The sequence below is a fragment of the Primulina tabacum genome, chromosome 7 (genome assembly GCF_025594145.1).
Source record: "Primulina tabacum isolate GXHZ01 chromosome 7, ASM2559414v2, whole genome shotgun sequence".
Classification (NCBI taxonomy): domain Eukaryota; kingdom Viridiplantae; phylum Streptophyta; class Magnoliopsida; order Lamiales; family Gesneriaceae; genus Primulina; species Primulina tabacum.
In genome coordinates this window covers 40,896,701-40,922,139 of record NC_134556.1, presented here as the reverse complement: position 1 = coordinate 40,922,139, position 25,439 = coordinate 40,896,701, and the positions used below count along the sequence as shown (strand labels likewise).

The window sequence follows — 25,439 nt, the reverse complement described above, 5'->3', positions numbered from 1 at the left end:
AGTTATAATGTTTACTTCATGGATTAGTAACCACCGAGAATTGTGACAAACGTTGAAGGCAGAGGGAATGTGGGTGGATTGGATTGGATTGGCAACAATTTCTTTGTAAGCAATTGTAGTTCATATCTTTTGAACTCAGTGGTAAATTATTAAATCTACTTAAAAAGTTATACGATTGATGTTAGGAATTTATCACGTCAAGAATTCTGAAATCAACACACAAACAGTGGGAATTGTTGTTGATGCACAGCGGATAAATTCAGATTCTATACCTGTTGAGAGTTCTTGATGTATTCTTGAGTGCTGTAACATATACGGTGGATGATCAATAAAAGAGAGGGTGTTGCTTGTCCGTGGATGTAGACGATTCGTCGAACCACGTAAATCTTGTGTATCGACACTTGGATAAAATCAATGAAGAAAGAAATCAACTCTTTGAGAAAAAATTAAACTTGGATACTTGTTGAGAAACCCAAGCAACATAAGATATATAATTGGGTGCAGATGGGTGTTCAAGAAGAAAGAAGGCATACCTGGAGTAGAGGAACCAAGATTTAAGGCAAGATCGACAGCAAATGGGTTTCCTCAAAGAGAGAATTATTTTAATGAAGTATTTTATCCAGTTGTAAAGCATATATAGATCCATTAGACTTCTCCTAGCCATGACATCAAAATGGGATATGGAATTAGAACAGATGGATGTTCGAACAACTTTTCTACATGGTAATCTTGAAGAACAAATCTTAATGAATCAACATGAGGACTTTGTGGTGCTGAAAGAAAGATCAAGTCTGTTATCTCAAGAGATCTCTATATGTGAGCTTAAACTGTCACCAAGACAGTGGAACAAACGATTTGGTGACTTTATGTGGAAAGTGATTTCAAAAGAAGTAAGTTTGATCAATGTGAGAATTTCATAAAAGCTACAAATATTACAATGATATATATTTTGCTCTGTGTGGATGACATTCTAATAGCATGTTTAGAGGTAGGTGAAATCACAAAGTTGAAATCATACTTCCATCAGAATTTGATATGAAAGATCTTTGTCCAACAAAAATGATTCTTGGGATGAAAATCAAAAGAGATTGAGAAAGAAAGTTGTTATATTTATCATAAAAAGGATATGTTGAGAAAATACTTGGTGAATTTGGAATGTTGGAGGCTAAGACAGTCACAGCTCCATTAGCACTACACTTCAAATTAACTAGTCATCAAGCACTAGAGAGAGAGATGGAGTATATGAATATTGTACCTTACGGAAATGCTGTTGGATCTATCATGTATGCAATGATTTGTACAAGGTCAGATTTAGCTTATGCTGTGAGTGTAGTTAGCAGATTTACGGCTAACCATGGGAAAACCTTGAAGTAGATTATGAGATATTCGAATGACACGATGGATTTGGGATTGACTTATGGTGGCCGTGACTACTGCAGCAAATATGCTATCACATGATATGTGGACCCCGACTATGCATGAAGTATTGACGCTCGAAGATCACTCACTGACTATATCTTTACAGTGTTCGGAACCACCAAGAGTTGGAAGGCTACTCTACAATCTATTGTGGCTTTATCCACTACTGAGACAGAGTATATAGCCATAACCGAGGGTGTAAAGGAAGCCTTATGGCTTCAAAGGCAGGCAGCTGAATTGAAACTGCAGGATGAGGCCATAGTGTTGCTGTGTGACTGTCAAAGTATTATATACTTGACTAATATCAAGTATTTCACGAAAAACTAAACACATTGATATGAAGCTGCACTTGTTGAGGGAGGTCATTGCCAAAGAAACATGGTGATTCAAAAGGTATCAACTAATGTGAATGCGGCAGGCATGATTACCAAAGTGTACCAAGTTCAAGCATTGCTTGAACCTGGTCCGAGTTAACTAACAGGATATGCTTTGAGGAAGGGCAAATATGACAAGCAACACTCACAGGTACAATTTTAAGGCAAGGTGGAGAATCGTGAGCATATTTGCCTTGGACATTTTATTGGCTATTGGTCAAGTGTCATGGTTGGTGTGGCACGAGCATGTCAAGACTGGAGAATAAAGAAGATCAGAGGCAGTTACAAGTGCACAATACACTTGGTGTTAACTGTATAAATAGGTTGACACAAGTGGAAAAGATCACGGCTTGTATTTGTAATCTCAATTCACAAATAGCTCTCCAATTAAGAAATAAACTTCATAAAAGTATCTTCTTATTCTTACACAATAGAAAAAAATAGTTTTTCATCAAATACAACTTAATATGGGACAATTACATGCAATTTTATTCATGTAAATTGATGTTTTAATTTGAATTTTTTCACGAATTTTGGACTTTTTCCCGGTTCAGAAACCACTAAAAACAACAAATTATTTATTTGGCAATGATATCCTCCAATTTAATTCATATAGCGAGAATAAAATCTACACTACATATATTAAAATTCATCTAAAAAAAATAAAGAGAAAACGAAAGCAAATCGGCACCAATATTACAAAATGAAAAGAGAAAAAGCTGGTGGTTTTCTTTTATTTTTGTTTAGGAGAATTTTAATATTTATAATATAGGTTTTGTTCTTGTGATATGCGCCACGTAGTGAATGTCAATGCTAAATAATCAATATTCGGTTGATCTAGTGGTTTAGGGTTGAAAAAAATATCAAAACAAACAAAAAAAATCATGTTATCAGATGAAAACTAAACTTTAACAAATTACATGACCCAAATCCAAATCACACCAACTCAAATGCCTAAAATTATTATTTTCCCTAAACATATAAACATCTAAGATTCCCACCACGTACTCATTAGTCATCCTTGTGCATAGAACAGCTGTTGCCTGTTCCCTTTCCAACTTCTCCGACTGCTCATCACTCGACTGCTCAGGTCGATCAACATGCATGCACTTTGGCATTTGCCCTTACATGCATGCATCTACTTGATTCCTCAAAAATTTGTACTGTTATTGTTACTATGTCTTTTCAAGAACCTTACTTAGCGAGTAAGAATTGAGAATTATACTCATCACTGAGAATATGGCATCTAAATCTCTTTTTCGGCTTTCGTTCAGAAACAAAATCAAAGGGAATAAGAATTTCCATGATCAATATTTTTATTTCTAAAAAATAGTATCAAAAAACTTAATGAAAGATGGAGATTGCTGATCAGGAAACATGACCTAACTTATCAACCAGTGAGAATATCTTTAATTTGCAGACAAAATGATCGATATAGTGCAATATGTTTTATGATAAAAGTACATATTCCAGTGTTCCTTCAACCAATCACAAATATTTTATTTACACTTTGTGATCTTTTTTCCATCAAAGTAAACCTTTGATCAGTTAATTGAACCTATTTAACATTGATATTCTCTCCAATCACTAGATCGAAATAGTCATTTTTTTTACAAATAAATGTTTTGAAAATAAAATTTGTCAAACGAACCGGAACCCGTTTCCGAACTAATTAAATTCGATCGATATAATTATTAATATTACAATTTAATGAATTATGGCCACCCCTAGATGGTAGATCGACCCATATAACATATAATCAGCAATCGATGCATATGTGCTGCATTCAGGGAGTTGTTGATACCATTCCCTGCGAAAAGGGTCGCTTTTTGTGTTAAGAAACAAGATGTATAAATTAAAGGAAAAGAGTATTGAAGTGTAGACCAAATTGAAAGAAACAGGTCATCCAGTATATATACATGGTCAAGAAGGAAAGAAATTAAAAGCAAAAGTACAAATACCATTTTTTTAACCCGAAATGTTCGATTCTTATATGTAAAATCCATATTTAATTCTGAAATCGAGTTAGATCATATGCGTTGCGGAATAATCTCTCTTATCAATTCACAAAACTCAAACACACAGCAGAATCAAACTCCATATATATATACCGCTCGAAATAATAATTGCTGGTGAGGAAGAGATGCCTTCAGTTGGAGGAATATTTGAATTTGGTGATCATAAGAATGGGGTATAGTTAATTATATGGTATCTTGTAGTCTTCCTAGCTCGCTCATTTCCATCTGTATTTGCAAGATATCTTAGTCATATAAATGGTGAAGTCACTTGAGCGACTATTCAGTTCTCTGGCCTCAGCTATCGCATATTGTTTCTTTCACTATCAAGATCACCACCACCATTACCCATCTGCCAAAAACCACAATATTCCCAAGGCTGGTCGACCACTTTCTTTGCAGGTTTTATTTGTTTTTTATTCACAATTCATATATATATGTATGTATATATACACAAACATCTTATCCTATAAGTAATATATAGTACTGTAATCTTGTTCTCATGAATCCAGAAACAATTTCAATTTGATTTTCCTTTAATGGAACAGTTCTTGATTAATATGTATATGTATATGCATGAATGTATTTTATAAAGTTTATAAATCATAATTGATGATCACTTTACAGACTGTAGAGCTCAAAGTGAGGATGTGTTGCAGTGGATGCGAGAGAGTTGTACGAGAATCCATCCACAAACTCAGAGGCACATATTCTCATAAATTTTTAATAATGTCTCATCAATTGATTCACTTACCTTGAATATATTTGGATTAACAGATTTACATTTTTAAAAGTTATATATATAAACTTTTAACAGCATCAATGTTTGGGCTGCCTTGAATTAATTAGGCTGCATTTGGATCAAAATATTTGAAATCAAATCAATAATTTCAAATTCAATATTGAAATCTATTTTATTCGTTTAGGACATTTTTAAATTCCATGAGTTCAAATTTTTCGTGTTTATTAATTGAAAAAAAAACGTATAAGGTGAATTATTAACATTTCTTATATGTGGAATAAATTGGAATAAATATTTAACAGGAATAGATTCAGTGGAGGTAGATTTGGAGATGGAGAAGGTAAGAGTCATTGGATATGTTGATCGCAACAAGGTGCTGAAAGCCGTGCGGAGAGCCGGGAAAAGGGCAGAGTTCTGGCCATACCCGAACCCTCCTCTCTACTTCACTTCCTCCAACAACTACTTCAAAGATATGTCAAACGAGTACAAAGAGAGTTATAACTATTGGCGGCATGGCTACAACATCGCCGACCGGCATGGCTCTCTTCCCGTCACCCATCGGGGCGACGACAAAGTTAGTAACTTCTTCAATGACGATAATGTTAATGCCTGCTGTCTTATGTAGTACTGTTTCTTTGTCGTATCAATTAGCTAGGTGTGTTATATCAGAAGAAACATTTCTTGTATAGTATTATGTTTCGTTGGTTGAATAAAATCGTGTCTGTTTCCTTCATTCATTTCACACACTATATATATATATTCCAAATCTTAAATTAATTTGGCTCAAAGTTAAAATAAATGATTTGAAATCTTTTTATTATATTACAACTATCTATTCTATCTTATTAATATTGAGCACATGATAGTAACTACTTAGGAGGACTCCAACTTTTTATTCAAATTTTACCTTTATATGATACTAATATTACACTTTTTGTTTTTTTTTTATTTTGTTTTTTTTAAAAAAATTTAAACACACTTTTATTTTTATTTTTTTTATTTCAACAATTCAAATATCAATTTAGTCAATCCATAAATTGTCAAATTACATTTTAGTCCATCGATAATGATAAAAAAAATTTGTACACACACGCATCGCATGTGCATAGTAACTAGTCTAAATTATGCGCGCCTAAAAACAACCAGTCATTTTGAAATTCATATATTTTGATTTGAAATCTTTCTATCCAAACACAAATTTATAATTTCGACTAGAGAGCGGGACATCGTATCTCATCGCATGAAATTAATAATTAAAATATTGAATTATCTTTTACGTATAAATTAAGTGTTAGAAAAAGATAACCGCAATGTAAAAAAAAAAATGAACAAAGTAATTGGATCTCGAGTTGTTGACTCGGGTCGGGCAGTCACCTGCCAAGGCCCAAAATTAAAACCAAGACTAATGCCCAAGGTAAAACCCGTGTGAGGCCTAATGGGCCAATATTGACGATATATAACAAATGCTTATGGCCTGGACTTTAATTCGGTCCACTCCATTAATTAAGTTCCGTAATTTCAGTTCCTAATTCGATTTTTAAGTTTCTAAAACTATATATTTGGCATTATCAGCAAGAATTATTATTTTTAGTTCGACAAAAATCGTATACTATCGATGTCGTCATCCAATAATCGGAATTGTTATGGGTATATTTGCTTTATTTTTAAAATAATTTATGAGAAAAGCTTTGTTTTTTTAATACTAGTAATATTGTTAAAAATTTTTATACCAAGAAGACAGGGACAGATTGAGACAGCCTTTCTCGGACTCCACTACTGCTTTATTTAAACCAAGGCTCTCCTCCACAAACATTGTCAAAGTCTAATCTGGTCCATAACATGCGCCAAATCTGTGGATTGGGCTAATTGGTGTCCAGTAAGTAGTGGATGATAAAATTTGTATTAAATAAAATAATTAATTGGTCAACTTTTTCTGCTATTTGGGACTTAGAAGCATTAATCTTTCGAAAAAGAATCCCACAAAAAAAAAAAAAGAACAATCGCGCAGTATGTGGCGATGATGCGAATATGGTGTTGGGATGTACGAGGGCAGGAAGCCCATGCTATGCAGTTGTAGTATTCACAAACAAAGACGAAATACGTGACCACGTTCTTGTCCTTACCCTACCCTAGGGCCTCTACTGGCCCCTCCCACTCTTTTATTCCTTTTTTATTTTGACCCTTTTTCTGTATAGTTTTAGTATTATAGTTAGGTTTGACATATATGATTTCTATGAATTGTTTAAACGAGAAATTGTTGGGGTTCTTTATGTAATAATCTCATACTATTGTATATCATAAAAAAATGAATGTTGTAATCACGGTAAGTTATAATTTTTGATAGAGCAACAAGTAGTACTCGGTCATATACAATTATAGTTCTTCCCCGCTTATTTCTTCTTCTTCTTGCATTTATTTATTTAACTCTCTTTCGGCGACCTTAGAAATGGAGGGTATTCAGCGCCGACTAGATTGATATTATTGAGTGAATGAAATTGTAAGTGTGATACCCTAAATCAACAGTGGGACTAATTCTGATCACCTAACCTACCAACTTGATATAAAATATCATCAATCTTTGATAGGGCAGGGATTCTGAGTTTGATGAAGAGTTTGTTTTACCTATAAAAAATCCTTTGTCATCTAATCCTTTGTAACTCTCTCATATCCACGACGACTTAAATTTTTTTAATTTCATCAACAGATCAGAGTTAAACTATGTATTGTAATGTATTACATGTATTTAGACTGTTAAAAAATAAAAAATAAACGTGATATAATTACAAATGACAAGCTAGTGGGATTGGAGACGAATAAGGCAAGGAAAAGGGATGGGCGAGGAGAAGAACTTGTGTGTAAGGTTGATTATATCTTTAGCTCTATCGGCATTCACTGTGGTCGAGAAAGCTGCGCTGCCTGCCATATATCCAATGTACCAACTGGTGATAGATAGATACTTCATATAAATCATGCCATCGATTTATTCCCCCCCTCTATAACATTATTATCATTATACAAACCCACCTTTTTTTTTAACAAGACGAGCTAAATATATATATACATAACTTCAAATGTATTCATCCAATTTGATTTAGTGTTTTTTTTTTATAAAAAAACAAAACAAACAATGAAAAACAATATATAATAAATAGTTAAATATAAAAGGTTTACGGCTGCTGTGGAAGGATGTGCAAATCCGTCAGTGAGTTGTTGCTTTCAATCCCCCAACCTACACTGGACATATTTTTGGACTGATTATTATTGCTACCTTAATGCTTTTTTCTTCTCGGATCTGATGCCATCTCATGGCTCTGTCATCATTGTTAAATGCAATGCGCCCACAAAATCACAAATCCTATGCCATTTTCTCACATACAAATTAATAGCGTAACAATGACCCCATAATTATCTTCCTGATTTAAAATATTTTTTGTACTAAAATCTTCCAAGTTAATAAATATTTATATAATAATTATAAAAAAAAAGAAAAAGAAAAAAGGTGATATAATAATTGTAAGCTGGCTTAGGAGTTGTTAGTATTTTAATTTTGAATTTTTCTGTTCTGAACTTTTTGGCAACGCATGCTAACTATACTAATTATAACACAATATAGGGAATCCCATTCGCGTGGACCACATATGTTTATTTTTTTTTCCTTGATGTATAGATTTAATGCACCCTGAATAACCCATGCATCCTTTAATTTTTGCAATAAATGTTTAAATAAGGAAAAAATATACCAATTTGAATAACAAAATTAATCAACATCTGACTTTGTATCATGGAACCACTTTAAAATTTTAGATGAATATCGCCATATACACTTATCACTCCGATTAAAATGTCAATAAAGCGTAACACATCCCATAGATTGGGACAGACTAATTAGAGTTCCGAGATCTAGTGAGCGAGCTATGGAGATATTTCCTTCTTCCTGAATACTCGTCAACTAGGAACGAATTTAGATACGACAAACTATTTTGCACCGTTACGACCATTATATGTTGGATCGTATTCATGGATAACGTGACATAGAGTGCCATGCATATTAACATTCATTAAGAAACTTTTAAAATATTCCAAAAAAATGAAACAGATTTCATGGACAGGGCCAGTGACGGCTAGTATTGGAATATTAGGCCCCAAAGATGTGGTGCCTGGCTGGGCTTGTTTATTCAATACAGATTTGTTTGTGCGTATTTGTAGTGACTCTGGCAAGTGTGTGTATGTATATGTATGTATCTAAATTGGTAGCCGCCATTTACGGTTTCACAAGTTGAACTGTCATTATTCGAAGTAAATATGGAGTATATATAGCTGAACCAACAATTTAATGACACATGATCCTTCAAACTCAAGGATTAATGCTCTAATAATTATATAGTATCATGAATAATACTACATAATTCTTACAGCATCAGCAGAAATCCAGAATAGTCAAAAGAAAACTTGTTGGAAGTGAAACATGGGCATTTAATAAACTTTCACTAATAATTCATCCCTTATTTTTACAGGTAATAACACATGGGTGTGGTGTATATATTCCAGATGGGACCAAATTCAAATAAAGCACACATAACTGCCAAGCGTGAAGTGGAATTAATGGAACCATATTTATGTAATGGGCTAGCTAGCTAGGCATGATATAAAGTGTTTTGTAGCTTCATAATGAACAATCAGGCTGGATGTAAGGTTAAGTAGTTTTCATAGGCCTATATATATACATGTCTACAATTATTATGTATCTACCATTATCTTTTATCATATCTTATGAAAAACACATCGTCGTTTTTCGGTGTCGTCGTGATCTCATTTTTAGTTTGTTATTTTTATTTTTTTTCCCATTTTAAAACTAATAGAGAATCTCAATTTTGACAATATATAAAATCAAATTTTTTTTAAAAAAAAAACTATAAAAGTGACATTATTGAGAAGGAAGTATAATCTAAGGTAATAAAAACTTGGGGATTGGTGAATGGTTTCCGTTAGGTTTGTCTGCTCAAAACCCAACTGCAATTTACAGCAGATTTCAACGCTGCCATTCACTTTAGGCACCTCTCCCTATCTATCCTAATAGATTATTTTACACTGAATTTGTACAGACTTTTAGCTGGATTCTTTCCTAACTATTAAGTCACCAAAATAAAGAAACCTACACACTCTACATCGTAGATAGATTGTGCTATCCTACTATTATTACACTCGAATCAATGATATAAAAAGCTAGCTACTGGGGGTTTATTGGAATCGTTGCTTCTTCCTTTATTGTAGCAGACAGCCTTTTTATATACTATATAAATTTAATGTTTGTTATATCTTCGAATATATATATATATATATATATATATATATATATAACAAGGTACATAATTATGTCGGTAAATTTTTTGAATATTAGTTTCATATCCTATGCAGTGAAATTTATTCATAGCTAGCTGATCGAGCTACTGATATTTTACAATTATGTTCATGGCCCCTCCACCAATCCTTTTCTAGTACAATGTAAGTTCTGATAACATGTGATATCCCCGAAAATTCGAGCAAGTTTGAGTAAGAAACCTGAATGTATGAATATTCAATGTAATGATTGAAAATTAGAGTAACTAATCTTTTTTACTTTACTGAATTCTTGTTTCGAGAAAACCTGGAATTTGTGAGTCTGGACGGGTGAATATTAAATCTAAGCATCAATAATGACTTGTAGAAGACCTGGTAAAAAATATATATGTATCGTCGATAAAGATTGTCTCATATATTGTTTATGAGAAGTTAAAAAAGTTACAATTTAGGAATGTTATGGAGCATATTGATGTTACGTTGTAGAAAATTTGGAACCAGAAATTCTCTCTCAAATGTATATACTACGCATATTTTAATTTTTCCACAATACCCCTATTCCAGACTATTTTATTTTTATGAGAAGATATTATATTTTATATTAAAAACTACGGTATTATTGTAAATCGATATTATTTGTAACAAGTCGGGCTATACTATCATTTTAATGCTTTTGGGACTTTTTTTTTTAATCCTTTCTTTCTTGTTTCTTTAGGATTTACGTTTTTAAAAATTTATATTCCAACATTCAGTTAATTTATTGGGAGACCTTCATTACCGTGATTTATATTACTATGTGTACAATACAGAAATTCCAAATAAATATATAATATTATATTGTCGCTTCTCATTCTAACCCTAGCTAGCTACAAATGTTATTTTTTTTTCTAATTTCACATCTGTCAAAATAACTATTATTTTAAATCAATTTTTTTTACGGAATCCCATATTTCAATTACAGAGGATCTAAAATATTACACCTTTAATCGTTATTCACATAAATATCAACTCAAATATTTGATAATACTATCATAATACCAATTCCAAACATACATTTCTATTTTATGAAAATTTTATCATACAAGTCTTTCTGCTAAACATAAAGATTCAAACGAAAATCTCAATGATATCTATAATATTTAAACCACATTTTCTACATATATATTTGACCATTTAACATTGGGAAGAGATCTACAAACTGATCAAAAGTTCAACAATATTATTATTTCTCGCGGATTATGTTAATGTTTCCCCGTTATATTTAAGTTTAAATATTCTAAATCTTGAGCCAAAATGTAAACGAAACTGTCGTACCTTAACCTTTTCTTACTTCATCAATTTGTCCATGACTGATCAGTGGAAGGGAAGAGTTCACTGAAGTCATGAGTAAAGAGAGATTAATATCCATAATTATTAGATGAAAATAACAGTTCAATTTATTGGATCAATTAATTTCTTTAATATATGAAATGGATTATAACTATGACAAATATATTGGGAAAAAATAATAAATATATTCAGTGGTAGGGCCAGAGAGGGATAATATACAGGGAATGTCGCTTCCACTATCTTAAATTTTTTCATGAATTTTATGTGCTTTCAATTTTATACATCAAATATACCTAAAAATATGATTTTGAGTGACCATGTAAAATTATTGAGTGTGCTCTACTGAATCAATGGTCAATGGTCCTTTATAATGCAGGGAGGGAATTGGATTGTGTAATGTGAATAGGTAAGCAATTATCTCAGTAAAGGTGTGCATCATTCATCAACTCATGCCTAAAACTAGGGCATTTCTGCTTAACCTACACATTCATGCTTCCATTTCTCTGTGATCACAATGAACAAATCGCTCGTAGCTCATAGTCGAACTAATGTGTGAAGGTCCAAAACATGAGTCTCGACGCTACCAAACACGGGAGAGATGGGAAATACAAGAATCATGAGGTGAAGTGAGTAAAATGAGCTCCACTAGAAATGATCTAATTGATTTGGGGTTTTGAAATTTTTGGCTAAAAAATTTCAAAATTTTTGTGAGAAGTTTGATGGTGACTCACCATGCATTAGATGCATGATGCCTTCCTATTCAAATTTACTTCTAAACCTAGGTCAACACTGAGCTAGGATTATTTATCTATTCCGGCTAGGATTTTAAACTATAATCAAACTTTTTTTACTTTTTTTAAGTTGACTCGACAGGATGAAAATTCAGAAGCTAGATTCAAAACAATGTAATTTGCGATTGATTATTTTGCAGTAACAGGTATTACAGTAAAACGTTTCGATCCTCATACAAACCAATGCACATATATTTCTAAAATTTATGCGTGCAAATCAAATTCACGTCTTGTAAAACTTCTCTGGTATTTATATACCTCTAAATTTACTGAACCAAACTGAATACTTTAAATAGATTATACATATCAATGAGGAGATTTTATTACAAGAATTTGATGAGACTTAATCTCTGGAACTGTAAGGCTAATATGGCCAAGGCCGACGATGGGCTGCAGACATATAACCTCGTGAACGCGATAACTAGTGAAAACTTCGAAATGACTTATCAACAAAAATTGTGGAACGTTGCATTTGGATTGAGAGAATTACTTTGGGTAGAGGAACTTGATTTGGAGAAATGCTTCGAAATCTAAATTTCAAATGACATCATTGTTTGATTTATTTAAATTTTAAATTGTTTTTATTGATGGAAAAGCTTAAATTAAGATGGATAAATTCGAAATCTCACTATATAAAAATATCTAAATAATTAAAAAATATATATTTGCAATCTTTGACAAAAATACACCTTAAGTTCATTTCTGGTGCCACCGGAAAATATATCATCCATCCACATTTCTGGTTTATCAATATTTAATTAAGACGACTTGGCTGTATAATTTTCAAACACAAGAAATTAAATATTGATAAACCAAAATAAATTAAATTTAGATGGGAAATCATTATTCCACAAAGAAGCAACGTTACCTAAGGTCGCATATCCTGAAAGTGGATTTGACAAGGATTTTAAATCAAAGCATTTGAAAATAACCGAATCCGGAATAATGCGTAATTTCAGTGTTTCAAATGTATCAAATGTCAAAATATTTCTAGAGAAGTATGGATCACAATGAAGAAATTTAAATATTTCGACTCAAATCTGTCAATCCAAAAAAATCCCATCACAATATAGGAAGCTATATAATCTAATCATCTATCTAGCTCAATTAATCATACTTCACACACAATCTTGTAGTGCCAATATCAACTGACTTCCCAAAAATGGCATGTAAAAGTTTGCTCGTCGGTGCACTTAAGTAAAAATGAAAGGATTTTTTTTCTAGCTAGCCTATTAGAATTTAGATTAAAACAGAAGGAAGATAGATTTGGCGAAATGGAGGGTATTTTAGAAATGGACCCATACTAACTTGTTTAAAAAAGGAAGAGAAAGTAAAGTAAATAGAAGAAAAGAAGCTTACAAGAACTAATGATAAATGCAAAGTAAATAAAGATAGAAGTTGTACCTTTTAAAGCTCTGCAACATCGCTGGTGCAGTACCTTGAGAAGGCCTGTTGTGCCCATCAAAGCAGCGACAAGAACAACAACCTATGCCGAAGGTAATAACATCAAACATGATAAAAATATATGTTTATATATCTAAACGATTATTTTCAATCCTGTCTTCTGATCAGAAAGTTCAGCTCAAGGCAATAACAAGTCAAACAAAGTCAGTTGAGAATTAGATTGCTCGCTAACATAACCTGAAAAAGAACAGTAGTCATCGTTGAGTGTGAATGGCCAATTAAAGAAGCAGAATATGCTCTATATGTTTATATATTATATATAGATAAAAGCTTCAAGCACAAGGGCAATCAACTATGGCGTGCGATACATGTGAGTATTCAGGCTCGCAGTTCATAGCATGAAATAACGGGAATGTATCTGTCATCTGTCTATATACCATTCTCCCATTGATTATACACATTGTACTCAAAATTCAATGCTATATATATATATATATATATATATGAATCACAAAGTGGCCTGACAGTAGTCGTGTTTAATTTGATACATGAATTACCTCTACTTCTAAATGAATGTGTCTTGAAATTTTCAGTTAGATGTCCAAGTCCAGGGATATTGAACCCTTGCCCTTGTCTTCGTTCTGATTGTAAGGCCTTAACTGGAGGAGAGACGGGATTGGTGGAGATGAAGAAGAAGAGGAATCAAAGGTGGGATGTGTCAATTGCTCCAGTGGCACTGTTGAATGAGACAACATATCACATTCATCTGAATCTGAAACGGGACAATCCATGTTCACGCCGAAAAGCCTCAGTCTCTTTGCTGAAGCCTTGCCTTGGACCACAGGAACCGATTCAAATACCATTTGCTCAACCCCACTTCTCCTTTGGGTTTGCATCATTCCCACCTGTTGTGGGGCGAAAAGGCCAATTCCAGCTGCTGCTGCTCCTCCTCCTCCTCCTCCTCCTCCTCCTGCTCCTCCAACAGCTCCTGAAGATGATCTCAGATACAGTATGGACCCAGGTGGACAAGGGTTTCCATTGACGACTGTGGTATTGTAGGAATAAGGGTTTTGTCCAGATTGGTAATGATGCTGATACTGATTATGAGACTGATTGTATGCTGCCATGGAGGCGTTTGCTTGTAGAAATTGTAAATATTCTCTGGACGGTGGTGGCTGCATGAAGAGGGGATTCCATGGATGAATAGACCTGTGGAAAGAGAATTGGTGGGCGATTGGAAGTGTGGGAATTGGACTGGGAAACTCGGGTGCATCTGGGCGGCGCCTCCAATCTATGAAGAGCCGATCCTTTCCCAATTCACCCATTCCTCTCTGGAATGAGACAATATCTCCGGCGTCTAGCTTCTTCTCCTTCACAAAACGGCTCCACCCTTTGGTCATCACGTAACTCTGGCTGCTGTTCCAGTAGGAGTACCTGAATCGCCACGGCTTACCGTTCCTATCCTCGAAATTCAACAGAAGCCCCTTCTCGTTTGTCGAAGAATCCAGAGGGAAATACTTCTCGGCGTGCTGCTTGGGTATGACTAATCGATTTAGCTTGCCGACATCGCTAGGCGTGACAACTTTGTCGAACATGTGCTCTCTCTCGATCAGCACATGAGATGCAGTGCTCATGCCTTCCACTCCTCGCATCTGATGATCCTCTTGTGCAGCATCGTGGCCATTGGTGCTGGGCGAGTGTTGGGCTGCTCCTGCTCCGCCGCCTTCTTGGTGGTGGTGGTGATAGGTAAAATGGTGAAGAGTAGAGGACGACGACGAAGGCATACCTCTAGACCCCGTTATTTGATGCTCTTCAGAAAACCCTGGCCTTCCTGACATGAAATTCATGATGTTTTCCCGGATTAAACTTGTCAACTCTACTGAAAATCTGACAGATCTTCTCGAGACTTAGAGAGAGAGAGAGAGGGAATAATGAAAAATGGAAGATGGAAACTGGTTTAACCCCAACCAACAAAGTACTCAACACAACCCAAATCCACGTATATTTATATGCTTATATATGTGTATTCTGCAGCTGGATTTAGTATCAGTGGAACACCAACAAGAAGCAGCTGCAAAATTCGAAATCTGAATACAAAAAAACATGTGCTATATTTAACAAGTTTACTAGGGCTGAAAAAGATTTTTTCTTTCTTTTTTCCCCCCCTAGCTTCCTTGTTGGAAAATTAAAAATAGATTTCAATATGCTTAACAGAATAGAGGGTCGGTGGATTCTTCTTTGTCCTCCCCAAAACTCATATCATCCCCATGGAGGACATCCAAAATAAAAGATTTGAAAGCAAGGCTAATCATCTCAAAAATTTCTTCTCTAGTTGACCTCCGATCCATTTCAAGAAATATCGGGAATAAAAATGAAAAGACAATCAGAGGAGAGAAATCACCATAAGTCGCTAGCTAGATATTAATACGCATACAATATAATATAATAAATATGTGGGCTTCAATTTTTTCAAGTGTGAGGAAGTTTCTCAAGTACTTAGGCCATTTTCCTTGAATTTATTCCACCAAGCTCAGATTCTCCTTCTTCGCTATCAATGTGTGTGTGTGAGAGGAAGAAAGACTTTGTAAATAGAGAAAGGAAGGCTAGGGGAATGGAAATGGGTGGTGGGGGGCCATTAATTATCTGGTTGGGTTCATGTGAGCTCGTCCTTGTCAATTAGCCTGGGTGGCTGCTAGTATTACTGTTCAACTATAATACACACACATATACTTACACTTGGCTAATTAGATTCCGAGATTGAGGCTCTGATATTTTATAATCAACACCAGTAGAGTCACTAATTAGATTAACCTAGCATATATATCCATTACTGCAATATCGTAAGATTCTTACAAAAAATTCATTATTGTACGTGGTTTTTAAATTTTTTATGCATAAAAATTAACTGGATCTCTCTACACACTCTTTACTTCTATTGATTCGCTACCCAAAAAAAAAAAAAAAAAAAAATTAAATTCATTAACTCCTTTTATATGGATATCTTCCTCTCTTTTTCTGTAAAGTACAATTAGTGAATCGTGGAATTAAGGGGTATTTTAACTTGTATTTAAACCCACAACTAATCTTCATGATTAAATGATCGAGAAATATGCCATTATGTACAAGTACACAGGATGTTGGTAGTTTTAAATATAGTACTTCCTCTACTAATATTTCGTTACTCTTCATTAAAAAAAAAATTGTAATATTTTCAAAATTTGAAGACTCAGAATTTCAAAATAAAATTATCGAATGTTTTATGATCACACATTATATTCGATAAATTGACTCAGAAAAGGCTGTAATTTGGTATTATAAGCTAGCGCTTAAATGCACTTAAATGAAGAGGAAAATCATTATAATAATTGTGATTGAATATGAGGTTGGTTAATCAAGAGAAAAAGGAAAGTACACATTTAGAGTCGTGAGTTCAAATGTTAGGTTAATTAGCCAGCTGTTTTGTATAGTAAGAGGTAATTGTTATCGGGCAACTTGGGATTGGGACTACGATGCTCTATTATTATCCTATAAGATTAATTACATAATTACTTATTTCAACTCCTCTGTTGGGCTTTAATTATATATAATAAGTAAATGTTTGTTGTCCACAACACATAATACAAAGTCTATCCCAATTATTTATATTACCAGCAAACATGGTGCATGTACTTTCTTAATTACATTTTGATTATTTATTGACTTTTTTCTTCTTCAATTCGAATCCTCACCCAGAAGAGGTCGGAGTAATACGCACAGGCTAGGCTCGATTTGTTCGAACGAAATTTCGAGACGAAAAACATTTTATAAAATGTGAATTATGGTATTTAATAGAAACACACGAATATAGATAAATAAATAAGATAAAAACTTGTGTGAAACGGTCTCACAGATCGTATTATGTGAGATGGATTTTTTATTTGAGTCATTCATGAAAAAGTATTACTTTTTATGCTAAGAGTATTATTTTTTATTGTAAATATCGGTAGAGTTGATCCGTCTCACTGATAAAGATTTGTGAGATCGTCATCTATTCAATAAATAAAGAGGATCAGAGATATTATCAGTAGATGGAATTAAAGTTGATCATTCGAATGGTAATTTGAATAGCTGATATATGCTTAAGAATGGCGCGCGGACAGTCTATGTAGCACAGTGTTCATGGACCACCTATGTATGTTTATATGCATACATTACAGAAATATAAATATATATTTTCTGTAATTTTACTTTTCCATTGATTTGGTGTGTGGAGTAGCTACGGTGTTATATGGACCATTTTCAGCATTATTAGTTAATAGAGGTGGCCAATTCTCGACACCTACCCTCTCTCCATTCATAATTAATTTTGTCATTTACCACTGTATATATATATATATAGATTTGTGAAACCGTCTCATGAGATATATATATATGTGTGTGTGTGCGCGCGCGCGTGCGCCTTTTAGGCTTTAAATTTAAATACTTGAACAGTTGTGTATGACATGCATCAAGACATTTCTTTTATTTTATCCCTTCACCCCGTTTCGTCCTTCAATTAAATTAATTGTTTGTGTGTCTCTTAATATATCGACAGTTATCTTGCGTGTGTGTGTATATATATATATATATATATATATATATATAAAGCAATAGATTTACAACTTGGGATGGACCCTAGATATCTGTAGAGGCGAGCAATTTAATAGCTTATGCGTGAAATTTAAAATGAAATTATGTATAAAAGTTTAATTCTTTATTACTATTATATATAAAGCCACTTCGAGACTTTGGGCCTGCAAAGAAGAGATTCCCCAAAGGGTGGCACCATGAAAATCGACTCCTAAGGTGTAACACACAAGAAGATTGGAGTTGCTTAATGTTGTTGATGGTTGCTGCCATTAAATTATATATATATAGACGTTAAATTAAATATATATATTTTTTAATAATCCTAAGGAAATGATATATAGATTAGATCCCGCCCACCTAAACCACACTCAATCATTATGTCCCCAATTAATATATATATATATATATATTGATATTAAAAGTAAAATAGTTAATGGCCAAATATTTGGACCCCTCCAAACTCAACACAATCGTCCAGCCACATACCCTGCATGTTGCTCTATCTCTGTGGTCCAAAATTCACTAAATATTTATTTGTTTCTGGGAATTAAATAATATTCATCAATTATTAATTAGAATTGCATTCTATTAAGTTTAACTAACTAGCATTGAGCCTCTAGCTAGCTGTATTTAATTAATTACTTTCTATTTTTTTAAGTTTTTATTGTAACATGCAGTGACCATATTAATAAATCATACCAACTCAGATCCCTACTCCATACCTACTAATTACTGGTCCGTACTCTAGATAGTCTTCCCCGTAAATTCCTTTATTCTAGGATACAGTTATAAAAAATTTATGGTATAATTTAAATAAAAAGAAAACAGCAAGCATATATACATATATGCATACGTTATCTCGACAAATTAAACATGTGCACAAAGACGCTTGTATATTTGGCGTGCAAATAATAGATTGATGGTTGAATATTTGAGTTACCATTAAAGGTTTATGGTTGGATGAAATTGACAAGGTCGAGGACGAGAATAATAATAATAATAATAATAATAATAATAATAATAATAATAATAATAATAATAATAATAATATTTGTAATTGTAGATGGTATATAGTGGGCTGAAACGTCGTAATTAGACACAACTCAATCCAAATTCCAAATTGATGGTGGATACCTACCCAGGTTGCACAGATAGGGATACCTTCTTCTACATGAAATCATCATCATCCACGCGTGGAAATATCCAATATTATTTTTTTTTCCAAAATAATATAAAATATATATAATATGATATTTTGGCTCGTATAAATACGATAAAAGATATTTATATAATATTTATTATATCTTGTAAAAAAAAATACGATAAAAGATTATACATGCCGCATCATTAATCATGAGTTCATATTACTCTTATTTACATCACCCGAATTGGTCGTTTTTGTACTTACTTCTTCCATTCGAGGCTTAATTAATGTTAATAGCACGTGAGTATTCACAGATTATCTAACATAAAATTAGATAATTATACGGCCTGGTTATGGTCAGCAGCAATTCACACGAAATCGGAATTATATTTTCGGTGGGCAGCAGGCCGGCAATAGTCATATATATTATACAGAACCTGCTCCAGTACCATATGCCATGTTACTGTATTTAAAACTCGAATTAGCGCCTGGAGAAACAAGGAGCAAGTTTTTATATATTCGAGTTTGATCTTGTTCCATTTTGCCGGTTGCACTGTTTCCGGAGGGCACATGGAGCTGGGTTGAGAGGAGGACGGTAGTCCAAACACACATATTTAAGTTTGGCTGCTATTCGGTATGGTATACTTGAGCTTGTATGGCCGTTTGCTTAATCTCCAAGCCTAGGTGTTTAGGATTTTGTTGCCTATAAATATGGTAAGATCGAGAACTCTTCTTCGTTAATACATATATTCTCTCTTTCAATATTGCGAGATTTTATCAAAAAAATAAAATAAAATTATCCCTGACATGTCGAGAACCCAATTATAGTTATCCTGTATTGTAAGATAAGATATTTGAATACTTTAATAATTATTAAATTCAATTGGAAACCGTGGGATTAATTATCATCCATCTCCAGTAATAGTAATTTTCGGGGAAGGAATAGTAATTTAGTACCAATAATTTTATAATTAAAAGTTAATGACCTGTAGGTTGTTAGCCTGTACGCTTATTTTATTTGTTCTAACTGTACGTAAACGTGCAACGTTTTGTGATTAATTAAGTGAGGCGCATCTGTCCAAATTAGGGATTCTTAATCTATCGAGTAGGTATCTTGTGAGACGGTCTCATAAATCTTTATCTGTGAGATGGGTCGATCCTACCGATATTCACAATAAAAAGTAATACTCTTAGCATAACAAATAATTAATACTTTTTCATGAACTGATCCAAATAAAGATATCCGTCTCACAAAATACGACTCATGAGATCGTCTTACACAAGTTTTCGTCTAATATATAATATTATAAAATACCAAATACAGCTCTTAATTGTATTTTTGAGTTATTATTATTATTTTAATCAATCCATGTTCAAGCTCGATCTTATACACACATCATCTTACATGAGGTCATATATGAAGTCGTCTTATTAAAATTATTATCGTGTAATTAGATTTAGTGCCACTTTCTTGACTATGGTGAGATAGTTCTATAAACACCAACAATTTTTTATTCTTGTTTAAAAAATTTTGAAGGTGTGATATTCCAAAAACTAAGGACATAGACAACTTGCCACGCTCTTTTGTCCTACTTAATAATAACAATTATGTAACATCCCAAATAGTAATCAAATATTTTTAAAATAAAATAAAATTATATAATTAGATAAAGTAAATATAATTAGGAGTGGTTTACTTTAAATTATTAGGAGTGGTTTACTTTAAATTATTAGGAGTGGTTTACTTATATTAAATTCTAATTAGTTTTAAATATGGTATTTTGGGAAAATTTCCTGAAACTGATTTGAGGGTGTAAACGTGAGTTTGGTTTTAAATTCTTAAAAAATGATCAATATTAATTTAGTATCTAATTAGCATACAATTACGTATTTAGAGTTTAAATTAAATTAGATTAAATTATTGGACATTTGGACTTTAATTAAATATCATGGATGCACGTTACATATATTCATAAACAATACTAATTATTTAGGGGCTGTTTAATTTGTATCAAATTTGATTTTTGAAAGTAGGAAGCTAGGAATTAGAAAAAGTTGATTCTACACAATAAATATTTAGGAAGGGATTAGAAATATTGTTTAGAATATATTATGATGATTATCTAGTGGAAATAACTTTGATTTATAGATGTTGATAACGCATAAGATTCGTAATTCAGTATTCACAATTAAGCTAAAGATCTCAAGTGCGTACATTGTTATTTCGACATTAGTTCGCAAAAACTCAACATTAATAAATATTGGTACATATTGTTGTTATTGGTGCTTTATTATTCCCTTATATTTTGAAATTATGAATTCGGTTATGTGCTTGTGCTATTATTCTGATTGATATGTGAGTCATGTGAGCGAACTGAAAAATCTTTTGTTGATATAGCGGAGACAATCAAGAAATCTAGGGCGTTGCAATTATATATAACCACAATGTTTACTTTTAATCACCTATTTGATCATTAGATTTTTAAATACATTTACCTGACATTAATCAAAAGTTTGCAAATCTAAGGAGATTGTTTTCATTGTACACAAAAACTATAGAATAAGTTTCTTGGAGAAATTTTATAAAATAAATATTGGTTGACAGTAACTAATTAAAATTTTTCTATGGTCGTGATATTAATTTGGATGTGTTTCGAGATAAAGAAAATTTTGGACTAATTTATATTCTCTCGATTTATGTAATTAACCTCCATTTGTACAACATTTTATTATAATTATATATAAAAAATAAAACCTACCAATTACCCCAAACATTAAAAATAAGTGGCGTCCTACATTTCATCACTGTGGTCTTATTTGCATTAGGTAATGTAACATTAGTTAAAACTTTTGCTTTTTAAAAAGTGGTTAAATTTACTTATATATTACGAGGAAGTGGGTAGCACTAGAGTTTTAAAAAAAAAGGCAAAACTAAAAATCAAAGCGAGAAATGTTTGGTAAATAAGTTATTATGATATTAACTTGGTATTATAATCGTTTTTGTCGAAGTTGAATCAACGTGCCACCAATACTTTGTATTTTAAAAATAAATAAATAAAATCTAACGCATAATCTGAGTTTAGAAAACACACAAAATTGATTTTTATATTGTCAAAAGTCGAGAATCACTTTTCGTTTGCTCTGAATCCATGGTTGAATTATACTGTCGTGGTTAAATTATATACAGTTTAGGAGCAAATACAGCAAAGGGGGAGATGAACACAAGAATCATGCAATGGGTAAAAGTTCGGCTGGCATTTGGTGCAAACTGGGGCTAGGCTAGGCCCTTTGTAGGCGCAGGACCACGCCTTCACATTCACACTGAGGCAAAATATCTCCTTATTTTTATTATTCGCCTCTCACCTGCGCACATATCCCCAATCTTATCTATCATGCGTTGGCGTTGGCGTTGGCGTTGGCGTTGGCGCTTGCATTTGTGTGTTGACGTTGGCGTTGGCGTTGGCGTTTGTGTTTGCGTTGTATTGTTACTTTAATAAATGTGAGATCCTTAAAAAAGTTTAGTTTTTCCCCAAAATCAACTCTACTAGAAAAGTATACAATTTTTACTTCTAGTTTAGTGTTGTCTTCAAATTTTATCTCAATTTCCATTTGTCAACTATTCAAAATGTATTTTTTTAACAGAATCATATGTATAATTTGTTTTTTTAAATTAATTTCCACTTAAATTATCATGAAAATTCACTATGATTTACATTATATCATATTTCAATGTTTATAGCTAGAAATTATTTTAAAATATTTAAAATTTATCTCGTAAATGATTATAAATTTTCTCTTAGTTAAGTTAACATTCGATTAAGCCTGTGGGCTAAGTTCGAGTACATTGGAACGGCGGTAGTGGATTTGGGCTGGAATTTGAGATCTAATCGGCCCAAATCACTGATCCACCATTCATCAATAACATAAAATGGCAGAAATGGAAAACTTGCGAAAGGGGCAGCAGCGAGTTTTAAACCCTAATAACCCAGTGCAGTGACACTGGGAGGAAGAAAAATCGAGCGCTAAAGATGGACCCATTCTCTTCTTCATCGTCATCTGGATCATCTTCCAAATTCTCGCCGGATGATTTGATGGATCAGCTGAAAACTCAGCTGGCCCAGGCTTATGCCGAAGAATTTCTCGAGGTACCTACCAATATCTTGCTCTGGAACTTCAATCAGTTGATTGTTACTTAGAATGTGAACATATCTCTATCTTGCTCTCGAAATTCGATTAGAATACAAATTGCGAAATTGTATGCGTCTGATGATGTTGGTATGGTTATCGTCTAGGTTTCGTAAGGACTTGTGTTAGAGGTTTGAACGACTGGGTTCATACCTCGTAGTGTAACATTGTCAAAGCGTTTCAATACAGCTTGAGAAAAAACTAGGTCCAAACATGATTTTCCTGTCGTCTTTGAAATTATTTGATTCGTATTTGAAATTATGGAATTCGAGCCACACTCAAAGATTTTTGAAATTATCAGATTCGAGCCTTTAAACTTGAATAGCTCGATAATGTGTTCAAATATTCCCAGTCGAACCCGAACTCAAGCAATGATTCGAACCAAATTCGATAAAAATTATTAAACTTTTCGAGCTTCAAATCTAGTTCGGATAGGCTGATTCAAGCTTTATAATTTCCTTCATATTTCCTCGATTTAATTTGTCAACATCCCTTTATAATAAATCCATGGTAGCTATTTCACTTCGATTTATTTTTCTCTCTGACTCATGCATTAAATCTTCTTTGCCGTTGCCACCGCCCCTAACAATCCATTGACATAAACCACTCCCAGCATGGGATTAATGTGAAAAAAACCCCGTCACTAATGTAATTAAAAAAAAATCTTCCGTACCATCAATGAAGGAATTCAGAATTTTAAATCTTTATGTCCAAGACTTGTATATCATTGTCACATCCCTCTAAAAATCAGATTTATGGTATAGATCTTATGAGCAAACAACATAGACCAAAACAAAGCAGTGCTCGCTGCTCCCTGATTCAGTATTTTAGAGTTTACTGCTAGTGTCTGTAGAACCGGAAAAATGGCAAGTTGTTAACAAATAAATACAATCATATTAGATCGCACCACAAAGTACTTGGTACAATGATTTTCCCAGATTTAAAACTTCGTGGCTTGCCCTATTTCCTTCACCTTTGGGAACCACTAATTAGTTCCTGTTGGCTCTTAGCATTCGTGGGCTGCTTGTTTGAATTAAATGTACGTCGTGATCTTGGAATACTTGTACTATCCCGTATCCCACCCCTGTAATTCTGTGTCATGTCAGCGTGTTGTGTGTTACTTGATCAATTGAGCGTTTTGGTATCAAACACTATGAACAAACTGATTTCTTAATTAATTATTATGGGGTATTTTGTATGTGAAATCACGTGATAATGATTTTTACATAGAATGCAAATGATTTTTTTGCATCATATATCTGGTAGTTCTTCTTTGTTCATCCAGCCAACAATAAAATTTTCTTAATGGCCACGCAGACTGTGCGAGGGAAGTGCTTTGATAAGTGCATCACTAAACCCGGTAGTAGTCTCAGTGGTAGTGAAGGCAGTTGCATCTCCAGGTGTGTGGAACGCTATATTGAGGCCACTGGCATTGTTAGCAGAGCCCTCTTTAACCAACCTCGCTGATATTTCCTGGAGCAATGAGAACCACATACTCTACGGAGCTTCACAGATGTTAAGGGCACTTGATGTTCAGCAGATCTCCAGATGAGCCTCCATATATCGGACTTCTCTTTTGATGAATTTTTAGACACTTTTTGCATTGTGTACCTGAGGAAATTTTGGAACCCAGTCACTTAGTAAACATTGACATTGGCCTTATGAATGACCTGCTGCCCCATATGACCTGCTGATGTTTTTATCTATGGTTCACATACGTGCCTAGTTGTGATCACAATTAGGAATATAAATGAACAAAATCTCGAATACTGGCTCAAAATTCTTTTAGCTGGCTCGAAATTTTTAAACTATTAATATTGGCTCGGTTTGGGTTGAGTTAAAGTTCGAATTCATGTTTGATTCAATTGGTAAAAAAATTATGTTCTATGTAGAGAATGCTTGAACTTCAGCTCGAGTTTATTAGCTCATTTATTTTGAATATATTTATAAAGTTTAATAAATATATAATGCTCACAAGCAGCTCGCTTGTCACCAGCCATTGAATCAAGTAATTAGAGCTTGCATTCGATTTCAAAATTTATTTGAATATCTTCAAGCTAAGTATGAAGCGAATAACATTCGAGTAATTTA

At 33.2% G+C, this 25,439-nt stretch overlaps 3 protein-coding genes across 3 annotated transcripts; 2 read left to right on the top strand and 1 right to left on the bottom strand.

Annotated features, from left to right (window-relative positions):
- Positions 1–3,704: 3,704 nt before the first annotated feature.
- LOC142551029 (heavy metal-associated isoprenylated plant protein 30-like) lies at positions 3,705–5,274 on the top strand. The gene is made up of 3 exons (XM_075660078.1): positions 3,705–4,210; positions 4,436–4,511; positions 4,853–5,274. Exons 1-3 carry the CDS (start codon positions 4,067–4,069, stop codon positions 5,173–5,175), a joined length of 543 nt encoding a protein of 180 aa, XP_075516193.1. The 5' UTR covers positions 3,705–4,066; the 3' UTR covers positions 5,176–5,274.
- Positions 5,275–11,023: 5,749 nt separating this feature from the next.
- Positions 11,024–16,020, bottom strand: LOC142552160 (B3 domain-containing protein Os03g0120900-like). Its single transcript, XM_075661807.1, has 3 exons — positions 13,969–16,020; positions 13,412–13,493; positions 11,024–11,261 (listed from the first exon to the last, which is right to left on the bottom strand). Exon 1 carries the CDS (start codon positions 15,256–15,258, stop codon positions 14,005–14,007), a length of 1,254 nt encoding a protein of 417 aa, XP_075517922.1. The 5' UTR covers positions 15,259–16,020; the 3' UTR covers positions 11,024–11,261; positions 13,412–13,493; positions 13,969–14,004.
- A 7,077-nt stretch (positions 16,021–23,097) lies between these two features.
- On the top strand, positions 23,098–25,031 carry LOC142552159 (mitochondrial import inner membrane translocase subunit TIM13-like). Its single transcript, XM_075661804.1, has 2 exons — positions 23,098–23,308; positions 24,666–25,031. Exons 1-2 carry the CDS (start codon positions 23,192–23,194, stop codon positions 24,813–24,815), a joined length of 267 nt encoding a protein of 88 aa, XP_075517919.1. The 5' UTR covers positions 23,098–23,191; the 3' UTR covers positions 24,816–25,031.
- The last annotated feature ends 408 nt before the right edge of the window (positions 25,032–25,439 follow it).

Coding starts and splice junctions, on each gene's coding strand:
- LOC142551029 (XM_075660078.1), top strand. CDS start 4,067: ATGGTGAAGTCACTTGAGCGACTATTCAGTTCTCTGGCCTCAGCTATC. Junction 4,211..4,435: donor GTCGACCACTTTCTTTGCAG/GTTTTATTTGTT, acceptor ATCACTTTACAG/ACTGTAGAGCTCAAAGTGAG. Junction 4,512..4,852: donor ATCCATCCACAAACTCAGAG/GCACATATTCTC, acceptor AATATTTAACAG/GAATAGATTCAGTGGAGGTA.
- LOC142552160 (XM_075661807.1), bottom strand. CDS start 15,258: ATGAATTTCATGTCAGGAAGGCCAGGGTTTTCTGAAGAGCATCAAATA.
- LOC142552159 (XM_075661804.1), top strand. CDS start 23,192: ATGGACCCATTCTCTTCTTCATCGTCATCTGGATCATCTTCCAAATTC. Junction 23,309..24,665: donor ATGCCGAAGAATTTCTCGAG/GTACCTACCAAT, acceptor ATGGCCACGCAG/ACTGTGCGAGGGAAGTGCTT.